Source organism: Fusarium falciforme, chromosome 1, assembly GCF_026873545.1.
Source record: "Fusarium falciforme chromosome 1, complete sequence".
NCBI lineage: Eukaryota > Fungi > Ascomycota > Sordariomycetes > Hypocreales > Nectriaceae > Fusarium > Fusarium falciforme.
This window is the reverse complement of record NC_070544.1, coordinates 2,652,662-2,667,091: the sequence shown is the minus strand read 5'-3', so window position 1 is coordinate 2,667,091 and position 14,430 is coordinate 2,652,662. Positions and strand designations below refer to the sequence as shown.

At 54.7% G+C, this 14,430-nt stretch overlaps 4 protein-coding genes across 4 annotated transcripts; 1 reads left to right on the top strand and 3 right to left on the bottom strand.

Annotated features, from left to right (window-relative positions):
- Window positions 1-1,897: 1,897 nt before the first annotated feature.
- Window positions 1,898-4,532, top strand: NCS54_00070800 (Hypothetical protein; the record flags this gene model as incomplete). The annotated part of the gene is made up of 2 exons (XM_053146351.1): window positions 1,898-3,463; window positions 3,519-4,532. The coding sequence occupies 2 exons, from the start codon at window positions 1,898-1,900 to the stop codon at window positions 4,530-4,532; spliced, it is 2,580 nt and encodes an 859-aa protein (XP_053002326.1).
- A 519-nt stretch (window positions 4,533-5,051) lies between these two features.
- NCS54_00070700 (Endopolyphosphatase) lies at window positions 5,052-7,303 on the bottom strand (the record flags this gene model as incomplete). The annotated part of the gene is made up of 2 exons (XM_053146350.1): window positions 5,052-6,976; window positions 7,129-7,303. The coding sequence occupies 2 exons, from the start codon at window positions 7,301-7,303 to the stop codon at window positions 5,052-5,054; spliced, it is 2,100 nt and encodes a 699-aa protein (XP_053002325.1).
- Window positions 7,304-10,044: 2,741 nt separating this feature from the next.
- On the bottom strand, window positions 10,045-11,358 carry NCS54_00070600 (Aminomethyltransferase; the record flags this gene model as incomplete). The annotated part of the gene is made up of 1 exon (XM_053146349.1): window positions 10,045-11,358. One exon carries the CDS (start codon window positions 11,356-11,358, stop codon window positions 10,045-10,047), a length of 1,314 nt encoding a protein of 437 aa, XP_053002324.1.
- A 592-nt stretch (window positions 11,359-11,950) lies between these two features.
- On the bottom strand, window positions 11,951-13,559 carry NCS54_00070500 (V-type proton ATPase subunit H; the record flags this gene model as incomplete). Its single annotated transcript, XM_053146348.1, has 3 exons — window positions 11,951-12,566; window positions 12,615-13,140; window positions 13,262-13,559. 3 exons carry the CDS (start codon window positions 13,557-13,559, stop codon window positions 11,951-11,953), a joined length of 1,440 nt encoding a protein of 479 aa, XP_053002323.1.
- Between the last annotated feature and the right edge of the window lie 871 nt (window positions 13,560-14,430).

The window sequence follows — 14,430 nt, the reverse complement described above, 5'->3', positions numbered from 1 at the left end:
TTCACTGCAGATCTTCAGGGGTATTGTATCTGTCTCAGTGGGCCTTTATTGAGTTGAAACAACAAAACTCTACACAGACGTCACTGGCGGAATTTTGCCGCCCAGTCCCTCATTATTGGGACTCTCCACCGCCCAAGGTGCACCTCGTGAGACCCGGGATGTCAGGAAAGACCGCGATGCGAGAGAACGAGGCATGGGGCAACTCAACTCGCGACATGGCTTAGCCGCCGGACCCATTCCAGCGTCTAATTACACGAGCTGAATTTGGAAGCCTCAAAATAGGATACGGAGACAACGATACGAAAGGATCATCGGGTTCAAGCTGTGGCGACGAATGGCGGAAAGAGGGCCTCCGGAGACGCCTTGTGGCGGTGCGAGCAGACGAGGAGAATTCCGCTTTCAAACCAGGCCGAAAAGGAGGGCTGAAAACGCCAATCAACCGAAAACGCGAGAGGATCTGGCCCAAGGGGAACGTTCCACGAGAAAGGGGATGATCAACAGGCGGAGCATGGGTCCGGCGGGTGGCGGCAGTGGAGAGACGTGGCTCGTCTCTCTCGTGTTGGGAATTGGCGTCGAATAGCGGTTTCTTTGGAAAAAAGGGAGGGGAAAAAGAATTTAGCTTTTCGGAGACGGAATTCTAGAGGCCTCGACCGGGTTTTTGGGTCAAATTTTGTTGATGGGGATCGTATTCTGATGGTTTGGATGGGTTTTTGGAGGATGGTGTTTTGGGTGAGGGTGTAATCCACACTGTCCACTCACAGAATTAGAGTGTAGACGTACAGTGCGCAGAGCCGGGCATGTGATCTGACGTCAAAGTCTGAAACGGGTCGTGGGATGTCCGAGCCAACCACGTCTCGTTGGACTGATTCACATTCTCTCTCGTTCAATCATGTCTCAAACCGCTTCTGGAATCTCGATCGTGAAGGTGCTTTCTTGTTGCACGATCCCTGCAGCCTTCTCTAGCGCGTCGTCCTTGCTTCGCTTCCTACCCCGGATTTGCTCACGGCCGTTATCATTCGAAAGCAGGGAATGCCAAACCGGTGCGTGCAGCCAGCGCAGCGGTCGGACCGAGTGAAGTCATCCAATCATCACGGTCCTGATGGATTTGGCAGCAGGGAACTGCTGAAGCCGCGCCAAGTCATCAAGGGCGTCTTCCAGGTTTTTTGGCCTGGTTCGTCCGTGTGCAGTGCAATGCAATCAATGCAATGCAGATGGCTCACCCTCACCGCAACCATTCTGCCTGCCCGCCTGGTTTCGTCTCTCTGACCGAGGGGGGCGTGATGCAGTATTAGCTTGCAGCGTTTGAGAAATACTTTTCTGGTCGAGGTGTACAAGCGACGATACGATACCACGCTGGCATTGCAGCAATCCATACCAAACCTATTGTATCCGCACCCTCCACAACAACTACTCCACGCCCTGCTCGCGTGGGCTGTGTCCCCATCTCGCCTTGTCTCGCCCTCGAGCAATCGATGATGTAGTGGGTCAGGGGTCAAGAAACGACGGCGGCTTTGCTGTCTGTCGACTATCGGGATGATTTGCGGCTTATGTTGACGACCGACGATCTCTTGGTCCTTGGTTACATGAGCCAAATGCATTTAGAGGCGTTGTGTTCCAACATGGATACAGTCGTGCTCCCCTGTGGCCCTCCCCCCCCCTCCTTTCACAAAGGGAACCTGCAATTGCGAAGGTTGCCATTGAAAAAGCGCAATCCCTCGTGTTCGAGGTCATTCCACTTACAGTACGGTACAGCACAGGTTATGACCCCCTACAGCGTGCCATCCACTGCTTGAGGGTGGGCTACATCATAGCACTCGCCGATCCGAACCACCATCAGGGAACGCCCATTTCAAGACACTCGTCGCCACCAGCCATCATCTACTCTACTTTACTCACCATGTCTATGCTTAAATCTCCCACCCCAGCCAACGCGGCCCTTCTGATGCCGCCGAATTGCGGCTCTCCAGTTCGTCCCCGGTTCAACTCCCAACGCACCTCGGATCGCTTGCGAGAGAGCTCTGCTTTTATCACGCCACCATTCAAGATGGGGGCCAACATCAGAAAGGGAAGAAGATCCGTATTTAAAGAGGTTGGATTGGACGATGACTTGGAATATCCGGAACCATCATCAGCACCCACGTTACTACCGAGTCAACATACTGCTACCCACCATAGCAAAAGAGAGATTACCGACAACTCAGATCCTGCCCAAACATCTCGGTCAAATAAGCGAGACTTCGAACAAGAAAACGACCAGGATCACGACAGTAGCGAAGAAGACTCATCTGGGAGCAAGCGTCAACGCTCACGGCAGTTATCATTATCTTCGCCAAAGACCTGGTACGCCAAGCTAGCAAACACAAAGGGTCGACCGAGAATCAAGAGCACTTCGGGCGTGTCTCCAGGCACCTCCGGTCTTCATCGGTTCACCATGATAGCGCTGCTCATTGCCATTGCGCTTCCTGCTTTCAGTTGGAGAAATGGGCATTCAGTCACGGACCTCAATGGTGCCAACGCTGGTGCCATTACTCGTCGAGATAAGAGTCCCACCGATGTCTGTGCTAGATGGGGCCTGCAAGCTGCCCAACTGAACGGCACGCTTTATCTGTATGGCGGCCGAGCCAGGTCCAAGGCAGACCAGACGGAGGATACATGGAACAATTACTTTCTAACATTGGATCTCACCAAGGACTGGGGTGTTGACTCACCTGAGCTGAGGGGACTCGAGAGGCCTGATGGTCCTCCCGAGGTGTCCATGGGCTATCTTTGGCACGACTACAACAACCTCTACCTATACGGAGGGCAGTTTTCTGATTCGCCATACGTCGAGCCCGGTCCCGAGTCTCTCTGGCGTTATTCCATCGCCGACAGCACATGGACCGAGTTCAAGAACCCCAAAACCTCCGCGGGCAATGAGTCTGAGTCTGGCAATCAACCCGTTCACCGTGCCGCGGAAGGAGCAGGCCTTTCTGTTCCCGAACTCGGTCTCAGTTGGTACTTTGGTGGTCATCTCGACTGGGCCACCACTCCAGGCTGGTCGCGCGACATCGACAGGGTATACCTCAAGAGCCTGCTCGAGTTCACGCACCCAGGCTATGTAAACTCGGGTGTTGACAAGCTGTCTACCGGCTCGGGCGCACCTGAAAGTGGTGCCTTTCGAAACATCACCAAGGCGGGTGTCCAGAGCGGCAACTTCACCGAGAGAGCAGATGGTGTCCTCGTGTTTGTTCCCGGATGGGGAGACATGGGAGTTTTAATTGGACTTGCCGGAGGCACCAACGAGACCTTCACAGAGGATCTCAAGACACTAGATGTTTACGATATTGCCAACTCCAAGTGGTTCCACCAGGAGACATCTGGAGACACGCCGAGCGTCCGTGTCAATCCCTGCGCCGTCATCGCCAGTGCGCCAGATGCCTCGAGCTTCCAGATCTACATGTTTGGTGGACAGAACCTGCCATTCGTAAGTCCTCGTATTAAATCTCATGACTGCAACCCAACCTGCTTACACATGACAGGGAAGTCAGACGCAATACGACGACATGTACATCCTCACCATTCCCTCCTTCACATGGATCAAGGTCGACCAGAAGGGCAAAAACGTGCCAGCTGCGCGTGCAGGTCATTCGTGCGCCATGTACGACGGCCAGATGGTGGTGGTGGGCGGCGTGGGCAAGGACATTGAGTGCGATCCAGGCATGTACGTGTTTGACGCCTCGTCGCTTGAGTGGAAGGACAAGTTCCAGGCCGCGGATCACGGCGGGGACCATCACCCGGAAAATCTCGTCCTCGCCGGGTCCTTCGGGTACCAAGTCCCGGACGCCGTGCACCAGGTCGTGGGTGGAGGCAGCGATGGCGGAGCCACGGCGACGACCCCCGCTGCGGGGCCGGCCACCGGCGGTCCGTTTGCCACGGGGAAGCCGCCCGTGTTCACCATCACGCAGGGGGCGACAGCTACGGTCCGGGTTGGAGAGACGGGCACCTCGACGGCATCACCCGAGGATGATGATGAGGACGGCGTTAACGGCGGCCTCGTTGCTGCGGGAGTCATTGCTGGCATATTTGGCGCTCTGGCTCTATATCTCGGCTTCTGCGCATGGCTTTACCGCCGTCAAGTCAGGGCGTATCGACACCATCTCGCCGTGACGAATCGTTACTCGGGAATTTCCAACAGCACATTCGACCCATCTTCAGCTTCATCCGGAGACGCAGCCGCCGCCACTGCCGTTGGTGCTGCTGTTGCTGTCCGTCCAAACCGAAGTTCCTCCCGCGAGAGCCTCTTTGGCTGGGTCGGCTCCAGCCGCGAGCAGGGATGGACCACGGAGCCCAAGTGGCGGCCCGAAGATGAAGATGACACTACGCCCAGTGCGATGGGCTCCAGCAGCGTACCGAAACCCAACGAGGACGTCAGGCCTGGGACAAGCGGCAGCGGAGGTTCAACAGAGGGGTTGCTCGAGGGTCAAGAGCCGAGCTTCTTCAGTGTTGTCATGGGACCAAGGAGGGCGTTGCGGGTGGTCAACGGCGCAGAGTAACAAGTACGAACAAGATGTTTTAAGAAGGATACTTGAGGGATATAAAGAATGGTGTTTAATTCCGGCGAGTTTGTAGGCCGGGTGATGATGTTAACGATATATATGAGCTGGTGGCCTTTCCAACGCCGCTACATTCGCTGATACCCCTTATTTCTTCCACCCTTGCAGTTGGCGGTATACTTACTACCAAGTAACAGAATTTGATCACAATGTACATGTAATTTGAACATGATGAAACGAGTCTTTGAAGCCATTGATCTGTTCGTAACGTCGTCTGTCTAACCGATCCATATAAAACATACACAATCTTGTGTACACAAAACAGCCAACCCCCCAATGCCGATCCGTCCTAGGACAGAAAAGATCATGGGCAAAATTGTACATCTCGCTGCGCCAAAAACGCCGATTCTCTCTATCCAAGAGGTCCATGCCAGCCCGTCCCTTCGCTAAAAAAAAAATGCCAAACTTGAAGAATTTCTCTAGAAGGAAAAAAAAGAAAAAAAAAAAAGAAAACGGAAATCATTTGCGCGACATCTTCTTGAGCTGCTTCTTGGGGATGGTGTTGACAAAGGCCTCCTGGAGGAAGTGCTTCCAGACCTTGTTGCTCTTCTTGCGAGTGGTCTTTTCGCCCTTCTTTCCTCCCTTCTTCTTCTTCCTCCTCGACTGATCAACATCCGAGTCAGAGCCGTCGGGATTCTCCTCGTCGTCATCATCGTCGTCGTCGTCGTCTTCGAAATCATCATCAACCTCATCGGCCGGCTTGGCCTTGTTCTTCTGCTCTTGCTTTGCGATTCTTTTCGCAAGCCTCAAGTAGCTCCTAACTGTCAAGTCGGGGAGCTTGAAGATCTTGTCGGTGAAAGTGCTGTACTCGACCTCATAGTTGAACTCGCGCGGCTGAGGGGTGTCGTGGTTGGGCACCTCGTCGCTAAAGTCGCCATCGCGCCACTTAGACCCGTCTGCGGGATCCGTCATGTCATTGTTGATGTAGGTGAGGTTGGCAAAGTACTGTGTGTATCCGGTGAAAGTGAAGGGCTGCATAGAGTACGCAGGGCCAGGGAGCGATCCCTTAGGCGGATCATCCGGAACTACGAGTTGGGGGTTCTTGGGCCTCTTCTTTCCCTTCTTGCCCTTCTTCTTCTTCCTCTTTCGCTCAGCTTCAAGGTCTCTCTTGAGCTCTTGGCGGCCCTCGTCCTCAGGCTTATCCAATTCCGGGATTTCAGTGATCTGTTCGGGCACCTTTGCCTTCACGTCAAAGGCATCGGACCAAACCGGGGTGTTCTCCAGGCCACTGATGTTGTACTCGATGACACGGATGGTGGGGAAATAGTTGGGAACCACGCTAGGGCTGACCAAAGAAAGCTGGTATCGCTCGCCGTATTTGCCGCCAATCTTCTTGAGGCCCTCCTTCTTCTTGCCTTTCTTTCCCTTCTTTTTCTTTCTAAGATCATCCACTTCACCATCCTGGGCGTCAGACTCGTCATCTTCGGCATCCGCTTCCAAGTCCTTGATCGCCACATTAGGCAAGTCGGTCCATGACTCTCTGAGCTCAACGAGGTAGTCACTCTTCGATTCGACAGAAAAGTCGTCCTGGATGGGCTCGCGCTCGACAGCCTGGTCGTAAAGGCTCAGATCAATGTCCTTGGTGTCTTGGAATAGGAAGTGATCGATATTCATGTGACCATAGACGGAGCCGGTCACGACATCGCGGAACTGCTTTAGCCATAGAGTGTACTTTTGCCAGCAAGTCTCGTCCCAGTTTTGCTTATTCTCGGTCCTCGCAGGGGGAACGTGACCGATCAAGATGGCCTTCATACCGCGCTCGCGCAGACGCTGCAGCTGAACGCTCAGCCACTCGAGATGCTTGAACCCAGGTTCGGATGTATCGGCACAGCCATCGACACCAGCGTTACGATCAAAGAAGTACATAGTGTTCAGACTGATGACGGAGAGCTTGTTCGGGATAACCTCGACCTCGAACCAGCCGCCAAAGGCAAACGAGTGACGCTGCTCCTCGGGGATGAAGCGGTGCCATATCTCGCTGTAGGCCTTGAGCCACTTGTTGGGGCCGGGGTAGAAGATGTTGTGCGGAAGGAAGTCGTTGTTGCCAAAGGTTGGAATGACGGGGATGTCGAGCTGGCCATTGTCGGAAAAGGTGTCAATTATCTTCTGGGCTACCTGTCGATTCGTTCCCAGCACGTGGCCAGAGTTTCGAGGAAGCTTCTCGTCGCTGTCGTGACGCGCCGTATCGCCAGTCCATACAACAAAGTCGACGTCATCCTTTACATGGGCGCGTATCCAATCCAGAGTCGCGTCCACAAGAGCCAAGGGCGAGTCGCAGTCGGTAGTCTCGGCGCCGTAGATGCCCGCTGGGCCCTCCTTGCGATGGCATGCGACGCCCTCGGCGGTGGAAGAATGGGGCTTGTAGAATTCATCAGGATGAAGATCTGTAGAGTTTGAGTTCGCGTTAGCCATGACTGTAGGTTTCGCCGAAAGGGGAAGAACACGTTGAGCACGCCACCACTTCTCGAGCAAGGCCAATGCCGTTGAAGGGCACCAACCAGAGGCTGCCAGCGACGCACGCCCGGGAAACGCGTACCTGTTATGTGAAGAAATTTCCCATTTAGCTTCCTGCTCGGCTGCTGCGCGTTTTGCGGTGTCGCGAATGCATTCGTGCCGAGAACTCTTTGATCGTCGTTGAGAATTGGGGATGGGATGACGGTTTGGAAGAAGAGAGTGGCTGCCACGAGCAGTCGGGCGCCTGTAAGTGGCATCTTGCCTATGCCTTCTCTTGTGTCCAGTCGGTGAGGTCTGTCTTTATCTCGTACGTCGGTCGATCAATGGTTGTTCGATGACTGTTGAAGTCGTCGCGAAAAGTCGTCAAGTTTGATGGTGTAAGAGGTAAGAAATGTCGAAGGCAACTGAGGCTGAGATTGAGTAGTAGGGCGAGGCAGGTGTGAGGTCATTCCCTGCAGGGAAAGAGAAAAACGATGAGGACCCCTGTCAGTCTCGGACACGTCCGTTCCAGCGGGTTTGGATAGGCGTCCAATAGGGGACTGCAGAGCTTTTGCAGGCCGGGAGGTTGTGCAATTTCACTGGAGACTCCACCGCTCGGTGAACCGCCACCACGTTCGCATTTGAGAAAATGGCAGGGCCATTATATCTTGAGGGAGAGGGATGAATATATCCATGTTTTGAAGAGTGAAAAAAAAAAAAGCACAATAACAAGATCCAAAACTGCCCCTCCCCCACGTTGTGACTGCCTGCACAAGCATCTTCCCCAACCCGCCTGGGCAGCTCGTGCGCCGTGTGTTCATGTCGAAGCGCCCGGTGATGTCGGATCCAGAACCAATCTTGGGCGGGCCGGACTACACGTGTGCTGATGGACTGGATACCGGCTGAATGACAGCGGAGGAGGGTGAGGGGTCAAAGGGAGGAGAAGATCGACCATGAAGCACACGACCAGTTTCAGGATACTCATGTCTTTGTGTGCTGAATGTCATTCTTTGACTTGGCTGGTCATCTTTGTCAAGTCTCTTGACTCGAACTCTCTCTCTTCCACCCTCGCCTTCAACAGCACAAAGACAGTTTCATTTTCAGGGTCCAAAACTCACCTCAAAGAAACCTCCAGTAGACACATACCTAGCCCAGGGGTGGTTCAGCGGCACATACGTAATGTTCATGGGTGAGGCCCACAGCAGCCCATCAAGGTTGCTTGCTCGACCCCATCCATCCATCCCTTTCTTCGGGCTCGAACCGACAACGACAGGACGCACCCACTACGGTCCTCTTCTGCGCAAGTGATTTGTCGAGCGTGGCTGTGGGCGGGCACAAGCAAGTTGTGTGGCACCGCGTGGGCTCTTCATCACGGTTTCTTTTGCTGTGAGAGTGAGATGGTTTATAGTGTGTGGTGTATCTCGGTGTGTCATTGGACACTGACTTCAAACCCCATCTTCTCAACTCCCCGAACATGTGTGTCCTCGTGATGCCTCCCAAGTCTTTGAATGGCTGTCAACAAGAGAAACTCACTTGTGGGAATCTAAGCGGTCAGCAAGCGGCATATCGCGGCTAGATACTCGGACTCGGGGGCAGCAGCCAATGCAACTGGATCAGCTCGCGTGAGCAGAATGGCACGATGCCCGTCAGACAATGCATCTTCTGAACTTACGTGAACCCCCATCGTCGAAACAGTCCAGATCATTTGAACTGGCGACATGTTGGAGAACGTGACCATTTCCAATGCACGACATCCGCTTCTCTAGGGTAGTCTAGCCCCACCGCGCACAGTGCGTGAGACGCCTCGCTAACAGCTCCACGCTAGTACTGACAAATATACCGCCTATTTTTTTCCCCCTGCTTTTTTTTTTTTCTCTTTCTTCTTCACGCAACATTGTCTCCTCGACGGCGCTGGCACCATCCAAAGCTGGCGTCTCGATCATCTCCGTCTTTTCCTCTACGGGTGCTCATCTTTTAGGGGAGGCCGTTGCTAGACCATTTCGCCGCTCGTTTGAGGGAGGTCATACTATTCGTGTGATGGCTTCCTATGGTTTTTCGTGGCTACATGACTTTTGCTCGTAGAAATTCTCGTGATGCTTTCAAAGGGTCGGTATGCCTTGTGCTACTACACCTGGTGAAACTGGCCACCAACTCCCCGAGGTGATGTCCTCGACGTGTATCAACTGCCAGTCTTGTTGCCTGTGCCGAGTGTATCCGTGATGGATACAAAAGAGTACATGGTTGACTTGACACTTTACCTCGACACATGGCCTATACCTTGCGCAGAGTCAACAGGGACTGCGTGACATACAGTGACCCAAGCAGCTGGGCGAGTGAACCGAGGAACCCATGGCACCCATCCAAACACTGAAGCTAGTGCAAAAAGTCATGGTCTTTCGTGGACTGGCTCGCTTGTCTCTATTCCCACAACCGAAACCCACAGCCATCATCACCAACATCAACAACAAGAAGCACCAGCAAAAAAAACATACAACACCGAGGATTCGCTGGTCGTCACCGACCCAACTACTAATTCAGCGCTTCGCAGCTTGACTATGGGGGAGCGAACGGGACCCCGTATTCTCTACGAGCTATGGTCGTATGTGCCTGTGTTGTCGTCGGTTGGAGGTTATGAGCTCTCCATTTGCATGACCATAGTCTGGGAGCACACGAAGACCTCCGGATCAATTAGCTCATAGCGCCACGCTCGGCAGAGCCTCCGAGCCTCTAGCCGTTCCATGGCGCGGTCTAAACTTCCGAGCTTATCCACCGGATCGGATCCTCAAAGTAGGACAACAACCCCTTGTTGCTTGCCGAACCATTGAGCTGAGTTTGAGTACCTCTTCAAGTCCTACGAGTATCTCGCTTAAGCATATTTCCTCTCCACATAGCTGACACCCAATTGCACTGAATGTTAATGATCCCAAAAGTACCCCATGTTGAATTGATCCCAGATACCAAATGTTGACTCGCTTCGTACATTTCAATCATCCATATTAACCCGTTACTCTCTTTTCATTTAAGCATCCCCCTTCCAGTACTTGGTCGGCACAAAAGGCATCTTGGTCACCACACCCTGGCGCTTCCTCCCTCGGACAACAACATCCACCTCGGTGCCGGCCTTGTGCAGTCCGCTCTTGATGTATCCCATGGCAATGTTCTTGCCCAGCGTAGGGCTGGGAACACCACTCGTGATGGTACCAATCTTCTCGCCATCCTTGTGGATCTCAGCACCCTCACGAGCAGGTGCTCCCTGGACAACAAGTCCAACTCGTCGTCGAGTAACACCTGAACCACCCTTGCTCTTGGTTGTCAACTGGGGAATGATGACCTCGGCACCGTGGAAGCCACCAGACTGGCGGCGGGCTTGGGGGATGATCCAGCTCAGACCCGCCTCGACTGGGGTCGTGGTGTCGTCGAGGTCGTGGCCGTAGAGGCACATACCAGCCTCAAGACGGAGAGAGTCACGGGAGCCCAGACCGGCGAGCTGCAGGCGCTCGGGACCGGCCTTGGCCAGGAGGGCCTCGATGGCGGGAGAAGTCGTCTCAAAGGCAGGGTACTCCTTGCCGTTGAACGAGATTTCAAAGCCATCCTCGCCGGTGTAGCCACCGCGGCTGATGAGCACAGGGTGAGTCTTGTTACCGTCGGCAAGCTTCAGCTCGCCATAGACAGCGTTGCCAAAGTAGAGCTCCTTGAGGTTGATGTCAGTGGCGAGGACCTCGCTGAGAACCTCGGCGCTCTGGGGACCCTGCAGAGCAACAAGACCAGAGTTGTCGAGGCGAGTCCACTGGACGTCACCGCCAAACTTGCCGAGCTCCTCGTCAAAGTACTTGGTATCCTTGTCGAGGCAGGCACCGTTGGTCACGACGTAGTACTCATCCTCACCGAGCCTGGTGACGACGGAATCATCCACGATACCACCGGATCCGGGCCACAAAAAGGTCGTCAGCTTGCTCTGCATGAGACCATGGTTGGCCCAGTCCGAAGGCGTAACCTTCTCGAGGAAAGCAGCAGCGTCCTTGCCCTTGAAGATGTGCTGGACCATGTGGCTCACATCAAAGAGCGAGGCGTGCTCCCGGGTCCAGTGGTGAGACTGAGCGAGCGTGAGGTCGGAATACTGCACGGGGAGCGAGTACCCAGCAAAGGGTACCAGCTTTCCACCCTTGGCGACGTGCAGATCGTACAGCGGCGTCTTCTTGAGGTCAGAAGAAGCACCGGATGCGCATCGCACGCTCTGCTGCGAGAGCCGGAGGGCAGCGAATGACGTAGGACGGGCAGTGGCAGAAGCCAGAAGACGGGGACCAGCCCTCGCAGCCATGTTGAGGCCCTTCATGATGATCCAATTGACGGGATTGGTGGTAAGAAAAGAGTCAATTGATCGATGGAGAGGAAGATGAGGGGATGTAGGAAGCAAGTAAACAAGAGGCTGAGAGGGCGCTCAGCAACTTTTACTCACTGGAAAGTTACTAACCGTACTCCGGGCCGCGCTTGTACCTGCGGTACCACCTTTGACTCTCATCAGCGGGGCTTCGGATTGCCGCGCGCGCCCTATCAACCATCAACCACGGTCTTTCCTTCCGAAAACCGACCCCGGTCCCCCGGAGCGCCCTCCGAGCTCCGAGCAACGGAAAACCCGCAACTCGGCACTTGTGGACGGAGCAATACTGGCTCACTGGCATTGATTGTATCTGCATCGTGTTTGGGTGTTTTTGAACTTTCATTCTCAGCGTGCGATATAGTGGTGCCTCTCAATGAGGCCCAGAGACTACATATAACCAAAAAGTATGCCAATTACAGCTGATGCCCCCGCCGCGGCTCGTCTACCGTGATTCCTCTAAGCGCGCGGACTCTGACCGAGCAACAACCAGACGCCACCTAACAAAATAAGACACCGCAGCAGAGCCTCGCTTGAGTCTGCCGACAGCTTATTGCTGCTCAAAACTATACTTCAGCCAACATCCCAGTGCCTGAAGACTTTCCCATCGCACGTTCTCGTCATCCGACTGCATGAGCTCCATAATCCGTCTCTTAAGTCCCACTCTCTCTAGTTGGTATCGCTTCTCAGGAACCTCCTTCACCAGGCACCCAACGTCGTTGCAGGCGATGGCGAGCACCTGCTTGTCGTTCTCCCATGGCTGTCGCATAATCTCGGCCAGCTTCCGAGGGATCTCTCCATTCTCATACTCGAGGATCTTGCGGGCATTTTCAGCCCAAAAGACTGTGCTTCGGTGAGGTGGTGACCATCGGAGGTGGCCAGCCTGCACCTCGGCCACATATTCGTCAAATGTGGTCTTCGTCTTGGTGTACTCCTCCAGCATTTCCTTGAGGCTTGAGAGGTCCTCCAGCAAGTCAGGGTCGGTCAGATGGCGGCTACCGATGTTGTCCAGGAGAGCTGGGAGACGAGCGAGAACAGCGGTAGGGAGTAGAGACTTTTGGTTCTTCTCGAGGAGGTTGTAGAGTGTGGACAAGATTAGTCGGGTTGTCTTTTCCTTGGGAGACAGTCGCAGAAGCTGAGTGTAAAGCAGAACAATGTCGTATTCACTGGGCAGGGATTAGTAAAGGAAAGTAGGGTACGATCGGGGGACTTACTCGTTGAGGTCGTCGCCAATGTCCTCGGCCTCGAAGCTTATCTGCCAGATGACAAGGAGAGCATGGTAGAGGAGCTGCAGGCCAACTCCGCCGCCCAACGAGCCCTCGAAGCCGGTGGAACGAGTGCTCGTGTTGCCGCTCCAGAGACTGGCAGATGAGTTGCCCCCGTTGCCAATGCCAGCTGCCGTCTGGAGGATCTTGATGAGGGGCTCAATCGTCTCGCTTCTCTGGTTCCAGAACTGCATCCTTGACACATGACCCAGGAGGAGGGATGAATACTCCTGCACGGCGATATCCTGCAGACCGGCATCGGAGCTCTTGGCCAAGCCAGAAAGGTAAGAGAGCACCACGGGCAGAGCCTGGAGTGTGGCTTGGGACTCGTCTCGAGCGAGAGCCATGAGGGTGGTCAGGGCGTGGGCAGTAAGCAATGGAATAGGGTCCTCAGGGTTGGTGGAGTTGAGCAGAGGCAAAAAGTGTCGATAAGGCTCCTTAGTTTTGAATAGGGCTTTGGCTAGGGAGGGAACAGCTAGGAGGAGAAGTAGGTTAGTATCAATTGCAGTCTCGATGATGGAACAGTGGCGATAGAAGCAAAGGGTTCTGGCATCCCTGTCTCTTGTCGCGCGTGGGCAAGTGCGAGATGAACTTACCCTCAAGCAGATCGCCTAGCAAAACGAGGATGTACTGGCTCACGTTGGCATGCTTTCCTGCCGTCTCGAGAACACTGGTCTTTCCCGAATCGCCAACAAACAAGACGCGGTATCCATCGATATCCCCCGAGACAATCTCCTTTCGCTGCTCAGGCTTCTTGGCCTTGTCTACGGCGCGAATCTTGGCATACTGCTCCTCGGTGAGGGTGCCTGCCCTGACGGCGCCGTCCCATGGGATAGGTCGCTGGCGGATGTTGCTCTGGAGAGAGGCCAGGTACGTCGGCGGGTCGAGCGACATGATGACGGCGTCGCGGCTGCGAGCAGCAGAATATACGAGCGGTCGGACGATGGGCCAAGGGAGGAGACCGAGGGGGTTGACGGAAGACGGGGGTTCGAATGGGAAAACGGATGAAAAGAGCGAGCTGAGCTGGTGAGATGAGGTTGCCGGTGATGCAACCAAGCAAGCCGCGCGGAGCGTCACAGCTGCCAACCCAACTGGAACCTGGAAACTCTGGAGCTCAAAAGGGCGCTAACCTAGCCACAAATCAAGCCACGATCATATGTGGCTCGAGCTTATGTGGCTGCATGCATCATGTGGCTAGTGCGCGGCAAGCCATGTGGCTTGAGCTGGTTGCCTGACCAAGAGGTCCTCCGGGCCCAACTTGGAATTGATCCCTGAAGGTCACTCCTCCCAACCTCCCAGTTTTCTTGTTGATGTCGTCGTCTGACGGCCACATCCTCAGCCAAAACCCCGTAAATACCCAATGAGATGGTGGACCCCCTCGGTTGCAGGGACGTTGGCCCCTGGATGATTAATTAGAGCATGCATCAGACGCGTTCGCGCCTCCCGCCATGCAATGAAAACCGCTCGCCCTGACCCATCCCAGGGTGTAAAGTGGTGATGGGTGTACGTACCCTCCTGTCAGTCTCAAGTTCCCCAGGGCCAAGCGCTGTAGGCGGTCTAGCTTCAGGGCGGCCATGAACAGGTCGCAGGCCCGGCAGGGTTCTCGTCCAGTTGTCGACGCCCGGCCTTGGAAGCTGTCGGCTCTAGAACACCCCCCGGTCCATCCCGCGGACCAGGCGCTTTTTGCCCTGAGCTACGTTATCGATAGTTGTCCAGTGAGCGAGCACAGGCTTGGTCAGTGGAGGTGTCATGAGCTGGCACCCCG